Source organism: Ursus americanus, chromosome 14, assembly GCF_024610735.1.
Source record: "Ursus americanus isolate L20-20 chromosome 14, mUrsAme1.1.p, whole genome shotgun sequence".
Taxonomy (NCBI): domain Eukaryota; kingdom Metazoa; phylum Chordata; class Mammalia; order Carnivora; family Ursidae; genus Ursus; species Ursus americanus.
Genome location: NC_142140.1, coordinates 52,840,001 through 52,859,469, shown reverse-complemented (window position 1 = coordinate 52,859,469; position 19,469 = coordinate 52,840,001). Strand labels below are relative to the sequence as shown.

General features: G+C 55.6%; 2 protein-coding genes and 2 non-coding genes across 4 annotated transcripts; 3 read left to right on the top strand and 1 right to left on the bottom strand.

Annotated features, from left to right (window-relative positions):
- Positions 1-1,372: 1,372 nt before the first annotated feature.
- Positions 1,373-8,189, top strand: LOC123777584 (suppressor of SWI4 1 homolog). Its single transcript, XM_045774343.2, is given in 13 exon segments — positions 1,373-1,461; positions 1,569-1,739; positions 2,223-2,324; positions 2,517-2,567; positions 2,655-2,825; positions 3,686-3,762; positions 3,946-4,053; positions 4,155-4,278; positions 4,374-4,452; positions 4,555-4,684; positions 4,761-4,927; positions 5,010-5,090; positions 7,084-8,189. Coding segments are annotated over 13 exon segments (2,385 nt in total). The 5' UTR covers positions 1,373-1,443.
- Positions 2,370-2,456, top strand: LOC123777670 (small nucleolar RNA SNORD105). Its single transcript, XR_006775703.1, has one exon. It is a non-coding gene; the product is annotated as a small nucleolar RNA SNORD105 (small nucleolar RNA).
- On the top strand, positions 3,794-3,873 carry LOC123777671 (small nucleolar RNA U105B). The gene has a single exon (XR_006775704.1). It is a non-coding gene; the product is annotated as a small nucleolar RNA U105B (small nucleolar RNA).
- A 281-nt stretch (positions 8,190-8,470) lies between the features above and the next one.
- On the bottom strand, positions 8,471-12,691 carry EIF3G (eukaryotic translation initiation factor 3 subunit G). Its single transcript, XM_045774342.2, has 11 exons — positions 12,609-12,691; positions 12,424-12,470; positions 11,871-11,954; positions 11,677-11,765; positions 11,480-11,539; positions 10,518-10,622; positions 10,235-10,424; positions 9,323-9,430; positions 9,089-9,225; positions 8,896-9,002; positions 8,471-8,598 (listed from the first exon to the last, which is right to left on the bottom strand). The coding sequence occupies exons 1-11, from the start codon at positions 12,626-12,628 to the stop codon at positions 8,583-8,585; spliced, it is 963 nt and encodes a 320-aa protein (XP_045630298.1). The 5' UTR covers positions 12,629-12,691; the 3' UTR covers positions 8,471-8,582.
- Positions 12,692-19,469: the final 6,778 nt, after the last annotated feature.

Sequence of the window (19,469 nt, the reverse complement as noted above, 5' to 3'; positions counted from 1 at the left end):
TCCCATTTGTCTCCCACACACAGCGTCACATCCTCAGGCCAAATCATGCAGGGACAAAAACAGGCGGAAGTAACCATGCAGTCATTTCTCAGAGAAACAAAGAGACTCACACAAGCCCCCCAGAGCCCGGACTAGGGTCTCCCACCTGCACAAAGACCTCACCGACCTGCAGACACACTCTCAGGGAGCAGTCTCCTTCGCCCAGTTCCTACCGTCCTGAACTCGTAACCCGAGTGGACTCCCAGGCTGAAAGAGGAAATGGTCGTCCCAGATCTGAGAGAGGCTGCCAGGCTGGGCTCCAGGCCTGGGCTGGGGCCCCCCCAACACTGGGCCCCTTGGCCCCCCACCCGCAGCCCCCTCCAGCTTCCTCCATTGGCAGCATAGAAGAAACCTCATAAGTCATAGAGAGGGACTGACAGAAGGGAGAGAGAGTCCAAGAGACAGAGGAGGGGAGAGTCATGGGGGAGATGGACAGAGACAGGGGGAGTCAGGAAGAGGGATGAGAAGAGAGAAATGGGGATAGAAACAGAGACAGGAGAGATCAAAACTTGAAGGCGATGAGAGACAATTGATGGCAGAGACAAAGTTGGGGCAGAGGGAGACAGAGATAGGAAGAAGACAGGAATGGGGAGGGAAAGACAGAGGGGGGAAGAGAGGAAAGAATCGGGGAGGAGAATCAGGACAGGGAAGCAAATGGGGGAGGGGAGACAGCTGAGGGAGGGGAAGCATATGGGGGAAGGAAACCAATGGCACAAGGAAAGAGACGTTGGGGGTGTCCCTTTCCCCCACCCCAAGGTTCTGGGGAAGAAGCCAGAGGCCTGAGGCCAAGACTGGGGCTTTGAGCGGAAACAGGGAGGAGGTGAGTTATTCACAAAGCGCCCGCCTTGCCCTAAGTTTCCAGAAGGTGATGTGGAGTTTCCATCTGTCAGCTGCAGACAGGGCCTCCGGGGAAGACAGCTGGCCCTCAGAAGCTGGGGGCCCACATGCCTAACTGCCATGCTCTACCCATTTCTCTGGTTGTTCCCCAAGGGCCTGGTGCTGCTGTGCCACGCATTGTGCATACAACCTCTTTTTAAATTCGCGGCTCAGAGGAGACATGATTACCATCCTCCCTTTAGGATACTTGTGGGAGGGAACTTTGGAATGGATAAAGTGGCTCTCAAATTCGCCCAGCTGGCGCAAATGGGCCAAGGTAGGATTCGAACCCACGGTTCATTTCTCCTCCCTGAGACTCTGGTCTTGCCCGGTTTCCGTAGAAACAAGCACCAGGTGTTTCCATAGCGACCCCTCCGTGGATTCCGGCCCGCCGCCACCTGGTGCGCATGCCCATCTGGTGACGTCACCGCGCGTGCCGCCTCACGTGATCACCTCGCCGGCGCCGGAAGTAAGCGGCGCAACGCCGGAAGCACAAGGCAGAGGGGTCCTGCTGGAGGAGTCGGCGGCATGGGGCAGTCGGGGAGGGTGAGGCACGGCGGCCGGGGGGTCGGGGGATCGGGGGGGCGGACGGGGCTGGGGGGGGGGTCCCCCCGGCGGCCGTGGCGTTGACCGCTCGTCTTTCGCCCTCGCAGTCCCGGCACCAGAAGCGTGCGCGCGCCCAGGCTCAGCTCCGCAACCTCGAGGCCTATGCCGCGCAGCCGCACTCGTTCGTGTTCGCGCGGGGTCGCGCGGGTCGCGGAGTCCGGCAGCTCAGCCTAGACCTGCGTCGGGTCATGGAGCCCCTGACCGCCACCCGCCTGCAGGTCTGCACCACCCAGCCCACCTCCATCAGCCATGGGCCCCGTCTTCGCGGTTGCGGAGGTGGCTTCAGTCTCGGCTAAAGGAAGGGACCTTTATGGGGAGCATCGTCCCTGCCGCTCAGGGATTTGTGGGGTAGAAGCGAGGGCGAGCAGATGAACGCACTCAGCGGGGGTCGTGGCTGGATGCCTGAGTCTGGTGGTTAAGGGATTCAAGTTAGCAAAGTTAGGGTGGAAACTTGCTCAAAGGCCTGGAGGAAGGTAATTAACCTTGCAGGGCCCAGTTGGTTCACCTGCAGATTGGGTGATGCACGGTAAACAAGGGACAAATTCAAGTCTGATCAGTTTTAGAGGGCGGGCTCATTCCACTCCCCTCTCTTCTCTTTCTCGAAAAATTAAGTGCAAGAAAAGGCATGACAGCTTCAGCTTATAGTCTTTGCTCAAGAAGAGATATTTATGATCCCCCCATTTTGTTTTTGCAATTCTCAGATACGAAAGAAAAACACTCTGAAGGATTGTGTGGCAGTGGCTGGCCCCCTTGGGGTCACACACTTCTTGATCTTGAGTAAAACGGAGACCAACATCTACTTTGTGAGTTAATACCCACAGCCCTCATCTTCACCCTGCCCTGTTCCTCCCCCAACTCTCATGATGAACCCATATGCCTCTGAGTTGCCATGATTCTGGCTTCAAAGTAAACGCTCTGAAGAGATGGAGCAGAGGTTCCCACTCCCTGCTCCCTAGCTGGACGCCTTGACTCTCACCAGTCCTTTTTTTCTGTAGAAGCTGATGCGCCTCCCAGGAGGCCCCACCTTGACCTTTCGAATCAACAAGGTAAGGATCGGAGGTGGTAGGAGGGCTGTGTTGGGTAGAGGATGGGTTTGGGACAATGCCAACCACGTGTCTTCACGTGTCCTGCAGTACACATTAGTGCGTGACGTCATCTCCTCATTGCGCCGCCACCGCATGCACGAGCAGCAGTTTGCCCACCCACCCCTCCTGGTGCTCAACAGTTTTGGCCCCCATGGCATGCACGTGAAGCTCATGGCCACCATGTTCCAGAACCTGTTCCCCTCCATCAATGTGCACAAGGTGAGCTGAGCCTGGGGTGGTGGCAGATGAGGGGGGCTGGGGCAGATGGTCCAGTAGGTCCCACACATGGGCCCTCAGGTTGTTTGCTCAGTCTTCACCTCCCAGCACTGAGGCTGAGAGCTCCAGTTCCTGAGGGCCAGTCTCATTCATATGTTCCATGACACTGGGTCAGAGGCTCCCTTACGAGCTGCCTTACTCAGATGGAAAATAATGCTGATGGTCCTTTATTTCTGGAGTGTGCATTGACTGTTGGTCTAAGCAGCGTGGTGTTGTGACTCCATTTTACAGATAGAGAAACAGGCTTATAGGTGAAGTCTAGTCTGAGGTTAGATACAGGGGGTAGAACTGGATTTTTTTTTTCTTTTTAAGCATGAAATGCCTTTTTTTTTTTTTTAAGTTTTTTTTTTAATTTAATAGACTAGGAGCGGGGGGAGGGGCAGAGAGAGAGGGAGAAGCAGACTCCCCACTGAGCAGGAAGCCTGGGGTCATGACCTGAGCGGGAGGCAGATGCTTAACCCGACTGAGCCACCCAGGTGCCCCAGGACTGGATTTTTTAAACTTTTTAACTGGTCTGGTTCCAGAGCCCCAGTTCCTAATTCCTGGCACCAGGTCTCAAATTAGGCTGTTAGATGCCGATCATCAGGGAGTCTGGTGTGGATAGCTTAAGTGGGCCTCAGAACCAGGATTTCAAGCCAGTGCCCCAGCCAGTCCATCAGTCCCCACAGCGCTAGCAGCATCCCACACCCCCTTGCTGGGAGGTTTCTGGAGTATGGCCATGGCCTGGCCTTGGTGGGTTTCTGGCACACGGGGAAGCCTGCGTGTGGTTCACGTGGTTCGGTGCCCCCGCCTGTCCCTTCCAGGTGAACCTAAACGCCATCAAGCGCTGCCTTCTCATCAATTACAATCCCGACTCGCAGGAGCTCGATTTCCGTCATTAGTGAGTACGGGGCCAGTGGAGCGGGGGGCTTTCCGGTGCGGCTGATGACAGCACTCCGGCTGAGGCTCTGTGATTGCTCAGTCTCAAAGTAAACGCTCTGACGCACTGTGCAAAGGGTAGGCGGGTAGAGCTGGTCTCTAGTCTCATGACTCCTAACCCCTCTGCACTCCCTGGCTTCGGCAGTAGCATCAAAGTCGTTCCTGTGGGCGCAAGTCGTGGGATGAAGAAGCTTCTACAGGAGAAGTTTCCCAACATGAGCCGTCTGCAGGACATCAGCGAGCTGTTGGCCACGTGAGGGGGGCACTGGGTGGGAGATCACTGCAGTCTCGGGACCCCGGAGCTGTTTCAGGAGCCTGCGATCCCCTGCTGACCTTGCTGTGTCCTCTGCACAGGGGCGCCGGGCTGTCGGAGAGCGAGGCCGAGCCCGACGGCGAGCACAACATTACAGAGCTGCCCCAGGCTGTGGCGGGGCGCGGCAACATGCGGGCCCAGCAGAGCGCCGTGCGGCTCACTGAGGTGAGGCCCAGCCCCGGGGCAGGCCTGGCGGTGGAGGTGACTTCTGGCAGCCCCCAGCCCTGAGGAAGAGCTGACACTTGCCCTCGTCTCTGCAGATTGGGCCTCGGATGACGCTGCAGCTCATCAAAATCCAGGAAGGCGTGGGGGAGGGGAACGTGCTGTTCCACAGTTTCGGTGAGAACGGGGCTGCGAACCACGCGCTGGAAGTCTGAGGCCCGCAGAGGGGGGTCACACCAGACACACTTGGATCGTGGTGACCTGTCTCTTCCTCCTCAGTGCACAAGACAGAGGAGGAGCTGCAGGCCATCCTGGCAGCCAAGGAGGAGAAGCTGCGGCTCAAGGCCCAGAGGCAGGACCAGCAGGCCCAGAACATCCAGCGCAAGCGGGAGCAGCGGGAGGCACACAAGTGTGTGGCAGTGGGCTGTGCTGGCGAGGCAGGGTCCCGGGTGCAGGCTGCCACCCTCACTGCCACCCCTTTCCAGGAAGAAGAGCCTGGCAGGCATGAAGCGGGCACGGGCAGGGGCCGATGGGGATAGCGATGCTGAGGATCCCGGTGTCGCCCCAGAGACAGAGGGGGCTGGCCAGCAGGAGGAAGAGGAGGACGAAGCCGAGTATTTCCGCCAGGCGGTGGGAGAGGAGCCCGATGAGGGTATGTGGCAGGGGTTGGTGCAGCTGGGAACCTTGGGCTTGTCCCCGTGCCCTGGTGGCCTTGACGCCGTCTCTCCCCACAGACATGTTCCCGAAGGCAGCCAAACGAAGACGGCCTGCTGGGCCCCCAGGCAAGAAGCAGCGAGGAAAGGAACGGAGGCCAGGCACGGACTATAGGCCTCCAAAGGCCAAGGGCAGGCCCCAGCGGGGCCAGGCCAAGCTGGGCCGCAGAGGAGCTGCCTGGGACCGCAGGCGAGGCCAAGCACGGCCACCTAAGAAAGCAGGGTGAGGCCAAGCTAGAGCATCGGTTGGAATGCCCCAAATTGGGGCCCACAAGACTCTGCCTTGGGCTTCCGCCTGGACCTCCAGGTGCAGGCCTGGGTTTCCTTTCATAAAGGAGTTGTTTCCCCAACCTCCCACTGTGGTAAATGCCTGATTTCCCATAAATCTGAGTCTGCATTTGGAATGGGGCGATGTGGAGTTGTGTGTGTGAAGCCCAGAGAGGCTTGGGGCCAGGAGTCTCCAGGAACTGGACAGGGTTCTGCCCCCAGCCTGTGCTCATTTCCCCCATGCTGAGCGGTGGGAGTGCGGGGCCTCTTTCACAGGTGAAGCTGATGGGCAGATTTGGCCCTGGGCCACCCCACAGCACCCCCCAGGGTTACTTCCAAGCCTGTAACTGGCCCGCTCTGGAGCGCAGCGTGTGAAGAGGAAGGAAACCAGGGGGTGGTGGAAGCCGAGCTGGTCCTGGCTGTGGGTGGAGCTGCTGGCACTGAGGGGAGGAGGGTGGAGCTGTGGGGAAAGGAGGAGCCAGCCAGGGCTCTGGTTAACTCGCACTGGGGACTAGCACGGTGTGGGCAGTGGACCCAGAGGTCGGGCACGCGGGCCATGGCTGCCGCCACCTCAGGTGAGGAGCAGACGCTGCCGGGGCCGTTGAGCCAGGCGGAGGTCCCGGGGCCTAGCACATGCAGCTCACCCCGCCCAGGACTGGGGAGAGGGGGGCTGGCGTGCAGGAGGTGGAGGGGAGGGAGTTAATCATGTCTGGACAGGGACTTCCTCCCAGAGCAGAGATGGGATGGGGAGGCAGAAGTGTGGCGGGGCAGGCAGTCTGGGGTGGGGGAGGGGTGCTGCATCTCGCGCGGAGCCAGTGGCACGGAGCCTGCCGGACAGACCTGCCTGACAGACCGGGAACAGGCTGTTTCCCCGCAGTTGAGGCGGAGTTGGTACGTGGAAGGGAATCCGGGCCGATCCCTGCTGTCCCCCACACTCCTAGTCCCTGGCCTTGTTCTGGACACTGGGAAGCCAGTGGCGGGGCACTCCCTGCCCCCAGATGTCCTGGGGGTGGGGTTTCCTTGACAGCGGTCAGATGGAAGTATGGGCTTTGCAGAAATTGGGGACCGGGTGCCCTCACAATGTTAGAGGGATCAGAACGGGCCTCTCGGGGCTAGAGACCAGGAGGTGAGTGGGGGCTGGTGATTTAGGCAGAGAGAATCCTTGCAAAGGCCCTGAGGTGGAATGTGCCTTAAGGAAGAGCCAGAAAGCCCGAGTGGGAAGGACCGTAGGGAGTGAGTCACCGAGAGCCTGAGATGAGAGGGAGCGTTCGCTCCTGGGGCGCCTCAGTGGGAGAAGCAAGCACGGCCTTTTCCTGCCAGTGAGGAGGGAGCCACAAGGTCATGGAGTAGAGGAATGCGACCTGACTCAGGTGTCCCTAGGCACCCTGGGGAGGCAGTGAGGAGAACAGGTAGGGATGAGGTCCGGAACTGGGAGGCTGTGCCCAATTCTGAAGGTGGTGGCAGTGAGACTTGCTGATCCAAGTCTTGGAGGAGGGCCATTGGGGGTTGCCCCCCGCCCAGGACTGGTGGTTCCGGGTTGTCACTGCTGGCTTACATGTGTCCTGCGAAGGCAGTGACCCACCCTTCTTGAGGGTTCAGGACGCCGAGCAAGCTTAGTCACTATCACATGAAGACTGCAGGCTTCTGACCTTTCTGGGCTGGATTTCCTCTGTGAAAAGTGTGGCTGGTGCCGGCTCCTGGTAATGGAAGGGACTGAGAAAGAGTGCCCCCAGAGGGTTTAGGTGACCAGGCACACGGCAGGTGCTCTGAAGGCAGCGAGAGCCACGAGGAGGGACAGCGCTCACGCCGTGACCCCATCTGCCCACAGGTGCTAAGTCCTGCCCAGCCAACTTCTCGGCGGCCGTTGATCGCATCCTCAGTGGCTTCCAGGAAGACTTTCTGTGGCCCCTGCTGGTGGCTGAGTTCCTGGTGGCCGTGGCCAGCAACGGCCTGGCCCTCTACCGCTTTGGCACACGGGAGCAGCGCCCGTGGCACCCAGCCGTGGTCTTCTCGGCCCAGCTGGCCATCAGCGACCTGCTCTACGGCCTGACGCTGCTCCCGCTGGCTGCCTACTTCTACCCGCCCAAGAACTGGCAGTACGGGGAGCTCGCCTGCCGCCTGGAGCGCTTCCTCTTCACCTGCAACCTGCTGGGCAGTGTCGTCTTCCTCACCTGCATCAGCCTAAACCGCTACCTGGGCACCGTGCACCCCTTCTTCACCCGCAGCAGCCTGCGGCCCAAGCACGCCTGGGCCGTCAGCGCCGCTGGCTGGGCACTGGCAGCCCTGCTGGCCGCGCCGACGCTCCGCTTCTCCCACCTGAAGAGGCCGCTGGAGGCAGGCGGCTGTACCTCGGTCAGGCCCGAGGCCTGCACCAAGTGCCTGGGGACCGCGGATGACCACCAGCTCGAGGCCTACAGAGCCTACAGCTTGGTGCTGGCGGTGCTGGGCTGCGGCCTGCCGCTGGTGCTTACCCTGGGGGCCTACGGCGCCCTCGGGCGGGCCGTGCTGCGCAGCCATGGCATGACGGCGGCCGAGAAGCTGCGTGTGGCAGCGCTGGTGGCCAGCGGCCTGGCCCTCTATGCCAGTTCCTACGTGCCCTACTATGTCACACAGGTGCTCAACGTGTACGCCCGGCAGCGCTGGAGGGCCCGCTGCCCGGCCTTTGCCAGCGTGCACGAGGCCACGGCAGCCCTGGATCAGAGGACTTACGTGAGCTACCAGGCCATGCGCGGCCTCATGCCCGTGGCCATCTGCGTCCACCCACTGCTTTACATGGCGGTGGCCCCCAGCCTGGGCTGCTGCCACCAGAGCTGCCTCGGCTGCAGGGGGAGCCGAACTCCAGAGGATGCTGGGAGCTCTGGGCAAGTCCTGCCCCTCAATGTCATGGCTACTCCCCAAACCTTGGGGCCCTAGGCCCCTGAGGCCACAACCTGACATTCTGAGCTGCTACCTCCTCACCACAAGGCACTGGGGCTAGCAAAATGGGGGCCGAGAGCCCAGGAGGCCCCTGGCCCTGGGCCACCAACGGGCCCTGAACCGCCAACAGGCCCCAAATCACCGCTGCTTCCCTTACAGAAAGACCCACTGGGGGACCGGCGAGTGCCCAGGCCACAGCAGCTGAATTTCTGCCCACAGCACTGACCCGGGGAGGGCTGGCCCCACTAGCCACAGAGCAAGCGACATCTGTGAATAATGTGAATAAACGAGACAGCATGTGACAACTGGAGCCTTTTTATTGCTGAGAGCCCCTGCTCTCGGGGGCTACCTTCTATGGCCATGGGGTCCTGTGGCCGGGGCCGAACAGCAGCAGCAAAGGTGGCAACTGGCTTAGTTGGTTGATGGCCTGAAGAGAGAGAGAGACAGGTGGTGAGGACAGCAAGTGTGAGGGCTCCAGGCCCTGAAGGGAATCCCGAGACCCCCTGCCACATACAACTGGGGCCTCTGTGACAATGGGGGGGGGGGCAGGGCACACAGAGCCAGATAAGCAGTCGGCCCCTCCTCAAGAAGTAAAAGATAGTAAATAACCTGTACCTCAGAACAGGCTGGGGGACTATTAAACCCATGTGGGGCCCAAGGTCAACCCGAGTGTTGGCTGTGAAAGGGGGGGGGGGGGGATGCAAGGGTGTGGCAGAGGTCTTACTTGGCCCACTCAACATTGAGGATGAGGTGGTCGTATCCAAAGCCGGACACCCCAGCAATTGCGCGGGCGGCATCCTCCCGCCGGTGGAAGCTGATGAAGGCAAAGCCCTGGAGGAGGGGGGTGGAGTCAGAGGCCCTCAGGGCACAATCAGGACAGGTGACCCCGTCCCCAACCCCCATGGCCACCAGCCCACCTTGGACTGGCCAGTGGTCTTGTCCTTCGCCAAATAGATGCGCGAGATGGAGCCAAAGGGCCGGAAGAGCTCCTGCAGGTCAGTCTCACGAGTGTCCTCTGACAGGTTGGTGACACGGATAGTGGCGTTGTCGTCGGCTAGACAGGCAAGGAGCAGCAACTTGTAGAGAACAGCCCTAACCAAGTCCTGAACGAAGGACAATCATGGGCTAAGGGGTGCCCACCCGCCACTCACCTCTGCGGTTGGGCTGCATGGACTCCCCACGGCGGCTGGCCCCGTCCCGCAGGCTCGGTGGCACGTACTTGCCCGTTTTGTTCTGGGCGGCCTGCACAGGCTCCAGCTCTGGGGACCAAAGCAGCTGGGTCAGGCTGCACTCTGGCACAGAGGAGGAACAGATCCACCCCAGGATGCTGGCAGCTCTGGCCCTGAGCCAGCCCAGGGACCACCTATGAAGCCACAGGCATCTGGTGGTTCCAAGGCCCGCCGGCCGCAGCGACATAAAGGTCACATCCAGGAAGTGAGAGCAAGAACCCACGGGTCGATGCAATCCAAGGCAACACAGGGCTGAGGTCTAGAACGCTCAGCTTCCCAACACACAGGAACACGGCAGGGACAGGTGACAGGCGTGCTGTGCACCAAGTCACAGGTGTTAGAACTGTCCAGACTCAACCCACTATCAACAAATCACACCAAAGGACAAGGACACGGACTGCGGTCACGTGCGAGTCTGCAGTGTGCACGCGTGTGCACACATACCAGCCTCCAGGGCTGAGGGCACGTCTATGGCAGACAGACACGGCACGCTCAAGTCTGGTCACAGAGTCTGCAGCACAATCACAGCTGGCAAGTCTAAAACGCACGCAGCATAGACACACAGGCGTGCAAAGGAATGGTACGCCAGGGCCCAACATGGAACGGTGGGTGGCATTACCACAGTCATGGCACCAACCAGGCCAGTCTCACTCTCTCACACCAACAGGCCACAGCCACAGCCTTGCAGTGCTGGTGCCAACGTGAGAGATGACAACTTCCTGACATGGACAGCCCGTCACAGCAGGTGAAGACCAAGGTCTCTCCCGGAGGCGCACACAATCCCCCCCCCCCCCGCCCCGCCCTGGCCTGCCACCGCATCCCAGGCCCGGGCACCTCCGGGCAGCTTCTCCTTCTCGCCCGTGGACAGGCCCAGCTGCTCTGCCAACTCCTTCTGCATGGGGCCCAGCGTGTCCTTGTAGGGGCAGCGGGTAGTCCAGTGGTCGCCCTTGCAGATGCGGCAGGACACGATCTTCTGGCCCTTGAGCTTGTTCATCGGGTCCTCCTCTTCCTGGCAGTTCAGATCCTGGGTGGGCAGTGAGCAGAAGCTCAGCGTGAGGTTGCCATGCCCCAGTCACCACCGTCATGGCCACCAGCCCTGCCCTGTTACCCCACTCACCTCTTTGCTAGTGATGAACGTCATGGACACATCATCGCTGACCGTGGTGGTGGCCACGTTGGGCCCTGGTGGGTCAAACTCTGAGTTCCCAAACTTCTTCCAGTTCTGGGCTCAGAGTGGGATGGGACAGGTAAGGGCAAGCGGGATCCCCCTCCACTGGCACCCCAGACCTACGGTAGCCCCCTTCAGGGTGCCCGAGCCTTGAACCACATTCTTCACCCTCCCAAAAAGCCCTCCATAGCGGTGACAATGACAGTTCCTGTTCCTAGCGGGTCCCACTCCTAGCACATGCCAGCTCTTAGATTCATGCCAGCTCAGTAAGCGGGGACGGCTCCCGGCCCCAAGTTCCAGAAGAGAGAACGAAGCCTAGGAGGAAACAGCCCCACAGCTAATCATTCCTGGGGGACCCATGACAGTAGGTGAGCCAGCTCCCACAAGGAAGTGATGCCCAGGGGTGCATAGGGGTCACCCAGACTGTGAGGGCCTTGAGCTAAAACAACCTCTATAAAATGGGAACCACAAATGCCCCTCACCTCTCAGGACAGCTAGGGGGTCGGATGAGAGAACACTTCCTGCAAAGCACTTGGCACTGGAGTCTAGCACAGAGGAGTGCACAGAAAATTGTGCCAAATGCATTTATGGCTATCACTCCTTCCTAAGCACACAGCCCAGTTAAATGGGAGCTCCTATGACCACCTGAGGGGAGGGCTTGGCTCTGTTCCTCCTGGTAAACAAACGGAAAGGAGTTAATAAGAATCTAAGCCCACCCAATTTCTGCACGCTGAACTTTTCAGTACCCCCAGTAGAGCACCAACGCCCCCTGACCTCAGCTGTGCTCCAACACGATAGGGACAAAGAGTTAAACCTCACTTCTCAAAATAAAGGTATCAGAAAAAAAGGATTCCTAACTCCTCTGAATCAGCCCTGGGAGAGTCCCCAAGACAAGGGGAAAAGGGTCTCACCTTCCTCCTTGCGACAGCTTTTGAGGCCTTCCGCGTCTCAATTCTGAAGGTGCGGACAATCTGTGGAAGGGAGGGGACAGGCTGGGACTTCCTGTGTCTCAAGGCTCCTGGGGCCAACCAACCCAACCCACACACCATCCCCTCCCCGCCCAAGTGCCCCCAAGCCCAGGGGCACCCACCTCCTCCTCCCGCCTCACCTTGAACTTCTTGCCATCCTCATCTATCTTGTACTCTGTCACTGTCTTGATGTTTCCATTGATGACCTCCTTGGGGGGCGGTAGTGGAGCTGGGAGAGAGAAGAGGTGAGGGAACTGAGCCCTGGGGAATGGAGACCAGGAGGGAATGCCGCTGGGGAGAGGCAGCCCCGAATGGAGCAGACGTTGTCACTCACCTCCCGGGAGTAACTCAGGTTCTGGGCTGGTGTCCCCAGTGGCCAGAGGAATCCCTTTGAGGAGCTCGCTGGTGACACATTTGTCTAGGAAAGGGAGTGCGGGGAGGAGGGGTGAGCTGGAGGAGCAGGAGCTCCCAAGCTAAAATGATGGGACCTTGGGGATGGGCCAAGGAAGGCGGGACCAAGGGTGAGGACCGGCGAAGAAGTGCCCTGGGACAGCCCTGCCAGGACGCGGAGCTGTAGTAACCTCGAGCAATGGCAAAGATGAAAGCAGCCCATAAAGATATCCGGCGCCAGTGTAAAAGCAGGAGGCAGGCTGTTACAACTTCCGCCCCGCAGCAGCTGTGAGGACTTGGGCGGTGGCATGGGAGGGGAGGGACTGGCCAGCGAGTATCTGGAATTGGCGATAGGCTGGCCCGGAGGGAGGATGGCGCAGGGCAGAGGGCCGTGAAGGCGGATGCGGGATTGGACGGCGGTGCCAACGTTGGAGCAGGCGGCAGTGACCGGTCTGGAGAACTGGCTGCGGTGACCTGGGAAGACCCGGCATACTCACCGTCCTCACCCTCCTCCTCCACCTGGTCGGCCCAGCTGGGCTTCGAACTGCAAAGACAAGTTTGCGGAGGGGAAGGCTGGGTCAGCGAAGCCAGGCCCCCGCCGTCCCGACGCACCCAGGCCCCGTGATACCCCCCAGAACCCCCAAACCGCTTCCCAGGGTTCGCTCCGCGACCCCCAACTCACTCAAAATCTCCAGTCGGCATTTCCAAACCTTCTCCACGCAGCACAAGCCCGGGCCAGAGGCCGGAAGTGAGGGGAGGATGAGACTTCCTGTGCCGCCGCCTAGAGCAGCCCTGCAGCAGCGCCCACAGCGCCCCCTGCGGACGGAGGTGGAGGTGCCGGCTGTGGGGGCTGCTGGGCACTGGTGCTGGGGCTGAGCAGAGGCGCGTTCCATTTACCTTTTAGAAAAATTAAAAATGTACTAATAACAGTAAACATCTCTTTTTGAAAGCTTACTATACGCCAGGCGCTGTGAGGAGGAAATTATCATTTTCGTTTTGCAGCTGAAGAAATGAAGGCTGGTCTTCCTAGTCTGGGAAGAGTTTTCCTTTTTTTTTTTTAATAAGATTTTATTTATTGATTTGACACAGAAAGAGAAAGAGCACAAGCAGGGGGAGCGGCAGACAGAGGGAGAGGGAGGAGCAGGGGCTCCCTGGGACCACGACCTGAGCAGAAGACAGACGCTTAACCAACTGAGCCACCCAGGCACCCCTGGGAAGAGCTTTCCTGATTCAAAGGATCAAGATGTCAAGTGGCCCCTCAGCCTCTCTCCCTCCTTTCCTTTGTAATATTCTTGGCCCTCTGATATGATCTTTTCCACATATTTGTTTTATTGTCCAGCTCTCCCTTTAGAATATTATTCTCAGTGGGAGCCACGTGGCTCCCAAGGGGGCCAAAATGAATTCTTGGGTACCAAAACACCTTGGATATTACAATGGCTTGTGGCCCTCCCTAGACAAAATCTTACTCCTAAGTATTTAATTTCTATCATTAGGGAGAAATTAAAAGTAATTAGGTTGAAATTAAATTAAATTGAAAGATAACCTCACTTTTCTCCTTTAGAGGGACAATAATATAAAAGGTTGAGAAACCCCACATTGAAGGTTATCTACAGAAAGCAGACATTTCCCTGCTTTGTTTGCCTCTTGGGTGCCCAGCACCCCCAGGGGGTCTGCCCATACTAAGTGCTCCATTAATGGGCATTTGGGGCAAGGTGGGAACTAGATCATAAAGGACTTTTTAAACCAGACTAAGGAGGGGCGCGTGGGTGGCTCAGCTGGTTAATCAGCTGCCTTCAGCCCAGGTCATGATCCCAGAGTCCCAGGATCGAGCCTGCATTGGGCTCCTTGCTCAGCAGCAGCCTGCTTCGCCCTTTCCCTCTGCTTGCCATTCCCCCTGCTTGTTCTCTTTCTCCCTTTGTCAAATAAATAAGTAAATAAAATCTTAAAAAAAAAAAAAAGACTAAGGAGTGTAGGCTCTTTACCCTGTAGGCTGTGAGTATGGGTGAGATCACGGGCAATGTTTTGAATGGTGACCCATTGTGACCATATTTTCTTGTGAGAAAGATTATTCTGGAAGCCTGTAGAGGGTACAGTGGTAAGAAATGAATTAGCAGATGAGAAAGGAGGCTGGGAAAGTGAGCAAAGGAGAGCGTTTTGGCAATAAGAACGAAACATAAAGTTTGTACAAAGGGCCAATAAACATTTGGGCAAGCTTACTCAAATTTACTCCAAGAAATGCAAAATCTTAGCAACACAGCAGATGGGCAAAACTTTAAAATGTTGATATTACCCAATGGTAGCAAAGATGTAGAGAAAGAGACTCTTGCACACGCATGAATGCATGAAATTATGCAGAATTTTTGGATGGCAGTTTGACATTCACTAAAAGTTAAAATGAACATATGTATTTTGTTTTATGGCAGCATAGACATACGATATTATATCAGTTTCAGGTGTACAACATAGTGATTGGACAATTCCATACACCATGCAGTGCTCGCCACAAGAAGTGTAGTCACCACGTGCCACCATACAAAGTTATTACAATAGTAGTGACTATATTCTCTATGTGGTACTTTTCACCACCATGACTTGGTTATTTTATAACTGGAAGTTTGTACCTCTTAATCCCCTTCATCTGATTCACCCATATCTGTTTTCCTTTGAGCAATTCGTGTAAATATTTAATAGCACATATATGGGGGCGCCTGGGTGGCTCAGTCGGTTGAGCGTCTGTCTTTGGCTCTGGTCATAATCCTGGGATCCTGGGATTGAGTCCCCCATCAGGCTCCCTGCTCAGTGGGGAGTCTACTTCTCCCTCTCCCTCTGCCCTCCTCCCTGCTCATGCTCTTTCTCTCAAATAAATACAATCTTTTAAAAAATTATCAAACTTTCTGAGGGATGCTTCAAGAAGAAGACATCAGGGACAGGAAGCTTGTTTTTGGACTTTTCTACTATATTTTAAAATTTTTTACCATGTGTATACATTATTTTGGTTTAAATATAAGTATACACATACATATAAAATTATGCACTTGGTTTTTTTTAAAAGATTTTATTTATTTGTCAGAGAGAGAGGAGCAGCAGGCAGAGGGAGAGGCAGGCTCCCCACTGAGCAGGGAGCCTGATGTGGGACCCTGGGATCATGACCTGAACCGAAGGCAGATACTTAACCAACTGAGCCATCTAGGTGCCCCAGTTATGCACTTTATGTATAAATCTGTAGTGTGTAATATATGTGAGATGTAACGTACAAATTTATTTTAGTGTGTTTTGCATATCCACTACCTTGCATTCCCTCTTCTAGGATTGGCCTAAGGAAATTCATGTCCCAGTGTATTAAATTGTCTGTAAAAAGTGTCCAGCACAGGGCGGCTGGGTGGCTTAGTCATTAAGTGTCTGCCTTCGGCTCAGGTCGTGATCCCAGGGTCCTGGGATCAAGCCCCATGTTGGGCTCCCTGCTCAGCGGGAAGCCTGCTTCTCCCTCTCCCACTCCCCCTCCTTGGTTCCCTCTCTCGCTGTGTCTCTAATAAATAAAATATTTTTAAAAAATTAATTTTTTTAAATAGTGTCCAGCACCGTGTGGCTTAAGGGATTGGAAATTTGATAACAGTGCAACCATCCTGAACAAGGGATTTGCTACATGTTGCCCCATCTGTGCAAGCACCACCCCTGGAGAGAAACTGCACGTTTGTGGATGCGTAGAAGGAAGTTAACCACTAAAGATGGATACTTCTGGGCGTTTCCATTTGGGTTCATCTTTACTTCCTTTTTGTTTTTTCTGTATGGAATACTTTTTCTTAAACATCAGGCACGTATCACTTTTACAAAAAGTCAGATATTTCCCAAGGAAAAATAAGAGGCCCCAAGGGAGCACAGGGATGTGGGGAGAAGCTGGAGTCCACGGGTGGATGAATAAGAAAGCCCCCGTGTCCTTCTCCTCCAGCACTTTTTTGTAGCACCAACATTCTTCCCGCATCCAGAATCTCTACAGGGCAGCAGCCAGGACAAGAGCAAAACTAGCTGTGCCAAGCACATGAGGAGGGCCAGGAGAACACGTACGGTAAGCCACCCGCCCAGAAACTCTCGCAGCTGCAAGGCTATTCGCCAGATCTCACGATGTAGAATTCTACGTCTTCATATTTTCCCGAAGGAACAAATGCTTGTCCACAAAAACGCACATGTTAGAATATGGACACAAAAGTTCGTAGCAGCTTTATTCACAATGGCCCCAAACCGGAAACGACTTGGCTCGGTGCGCTAGGGCCGCTGTGACAGTACCACAGACGGGGGGGCTCAAACCACAGGAATGAATTTTTTCACAGTCCCTCAGGCTCAAAGTCCGAGATCAGGGTGCTAAGCAGACTGGTTCCTTCTGAGGCTTCTCTGCTTGGCTTTGTAGACGGCCGTCTTGTCCCTGTCTCTTCACGTGGTCCTTATAAGGACACCAGTCATACTGGATTAGGGTCCACCTTCATGACCTTATTTTAACTCAGTTATTTCTATAACGGTCCAATTTGCAAATACATTCATATTCTGAGGTCCTTGGGGTTAGGGCTTAAACATGAATTTTGGGGGCACACAGTTCAGCCCATGCCACAACTCACAAGTCCATCAACAGATGAATGGATACCCAAAGATAAACTGTGGTCCGTCTCTACAGTGGGGTACAATATAGCGAAAAGGGAGCAGACTAACACCCACAATGACCTGGATGCATATCCCAGAACACAAACGAATTGATCCCATAGGATGCTGTGTGTGGGAAATTCTCAAACAGGCAAGACCATCTGATGCTAACAGAAATCAGAACAGAGATGATCTCTCAGGGTGGAGGGGTGCCAGGCATCCTTCCAGGGTGGTGGGAATTTTCTACGTGTCCATCTGGGCAGTGGATGACACAGGCAGGGACATGTGTAAGAAGTAATCCAACCACACTCATATAGGATCTATGCACTTTAATAAAATCTGAGAGGAACAAAGGAAGGTTCAGTCACTCCACCTCGATTCTATTCGTAGCATTTCTTGCTCTTTAAAATCACCTTGTTCGTTGTGGATTTTGTCTCCTGCTTTGGTCTCGAGGCAGGAAGGGACAGTGTGGGTTTGTCATATCGCCACATGCCCAGACTAAGCACCGGGTCTGGAATAGAGTTGGTGCCCGGTCAGGGCTTGTAGGACTCTATCCACCTAAGTTTTCTATTCCCAGTCACAGATGACTGCATGAGAATGTGGACAAAGCTGACAGATGATGGCAGGGTGCCGGGCTTCCTCGAGCTGTAAAAAGGGAAACAGGTGCTGACCCTTCATTTTGGTCATTCTGGGATGCATTGTACTTTTTCTATAGCTTGCCTTTCTTCAAAACCTCCAAACACGCTTGAGAGAGAAAAGCAGGTTGCAGACAGATATGCGCAGTAAGATAACACTTACCAAATATTTTTAAAGACCTGGAGAATGCTAGGTTTATGGACTTGCAGGTGTGGGAGCGGTGGACAAACTTGGGACAGGAAGAAGACACAGCAAGCAACGCCTCTCAGTGGTTATGTGTGGGGATCTGGGAGGCACACAAAAGGATTAGAGCTGGGCTTTGAGTGTTTCTTTCACTAAATAACCTGCTGCTGTGGGAAACAGTAGGGCAGTTCCTAAAAAAGAAACTCCACACGGAATTACCACATGATCTAGGAATCCCACTACTAGGTACATCCTCAAAGGAATTAAAAGCAGGGACACCCACAGATATTTGTGTCCGTGCTCGAGGTAGCATGGATCATACTGGCGAAAGGTGGCGGCAACCCAGTGTCTGTTGACCGAGGAACGGGTACACAGAATGTGGTTCCTCCATCCAATGCACTATTATCCAGCCTTACAAAGGAAGGACACTCTGACACCTGCTAAGACACGGACGAACCTGAAGGACACTGTGCTCGGTGAACTAAGCCGGTCACGAAAGGACAAATACTGCATGACTCCACTCACAGGAGCTCCCTCGAGTCAAATTCATGGAGACAGGAAGCAGATGGCGGGCACCGGGGTGGGGGACGGGTGGGGAGTCGGTGTTTCATGGGACAGAGGTTCAGTATGGGAAGATGAGAAAGTTCTGGAGACGGACGGTGGTGATGGCTGCACAACAGTGGAAATGTGTTTAAATGCTACAGAACTGGACATTGACAATGGTTAAAATGGTAACTTATATGTATTTAACCACAATTAAGAGATTATAAACATGAGCACCTGGGTGGCTCAGCTGGTGAAGCGTCTGCCTTCGGCTCAGGTCATGATCCCCGGGTCCTGGGATCGAGCCCCACATCGGGCTCCCTGCTCAGCAGGGAATCTGCTTCTCCCGCTGCCTGCTGCTCCCCCCTGCTCGTGCTCTCTCTCACTCTCAAATAAAATCTTAAAAAAAACCCTTCAAATTAAAAACACATGGACATACACACACCTGAAGCAGATAATGAGCTACCACTTCACCCCCGTTAGGATGGCTGTTTACTCAACGAACAGAAAAAGCAGTGTTGGTAAGAATGTGGAGGAACCGGAGCCCTTGCGCCTTGCGGGTGGGAATGTGAACTGGTCCAGCCTTTGGTGCAGAAGAGTCGGACACTTTCTCACACAGTGAAACACAGAAATTGCCTTATGGTCCCGCAATTCCACTCCTAGGCAGGACTCAAAATAACTGAGAGGAGGGACTCAGCTACTCCTACTCCAGTGCTCACTGCAGCATTGCTCACGGTAGCAGGTGGAAACAATCCAAGTGTTCCCTGACAGACAGGGGAACATGCGGTGTGTCCGACAATGGAGTGTTAGTCACCCGAGAAGATAACGAAGTTCTGACAGCTGCCACAACATGGATGAACGTCAAAAACATGCTAAGTGAGGGGTGCCTGGGTGGCTCAGTTGGTTAAGTATCTGGCCCCTGATTTCAGCTCAGGTTATGATCTCGGGGTCCTGGGATCGAGCCCCGTGTCGGGCTCTGCGCTCAGTGGGGAGTCTGCTTCTTCCTCTCCCTCTGTCCCTCCCCCTGCTCTAATAAAATAAATTTAAGATTTAATAAATAAAGTCTTAAAAAAAAAACAAACCCTGCTCAGTGAAAGAAGCCAGATACAAAAGGACGAATATATGATTCCACTTATAGGAGGTGCCCGGAGTACCCAAACTCACACAGAAAGGAGAGCAGAGGGGCTGGGGGGAGGGAGGATAAGGAGTTAGTGTCTAGGGGCGCCTGGGTGGCTCAGTTGGTTAAGGGTCTTCCTTCGGCTCAGGTCAGGATCCCAGGGTCCTGGGATCGAGCCCCACGTCAGGCTTTGTGCTCAGCGGGGAGTCTGCTTCTCCCTCTCCCTTTGTGCTCTCTCTCTCAAATAAATAAAACCTTTTTTTTAAAAAAAGGAGTTGGTGGGGCGCCTGGGTAGCGCAGTCGTTGAGCGTCTGCCTTCGGCTCAGGGCGTGATCCCGGCGTTCCGGGATCGAGTCCCACATCGGGCTCCTCCGCTGGGAGCCTGCTTCTTCCTCTCCCACTCCCCTGCTGTGCTCCCTCTCTCGCTGGCTGTCT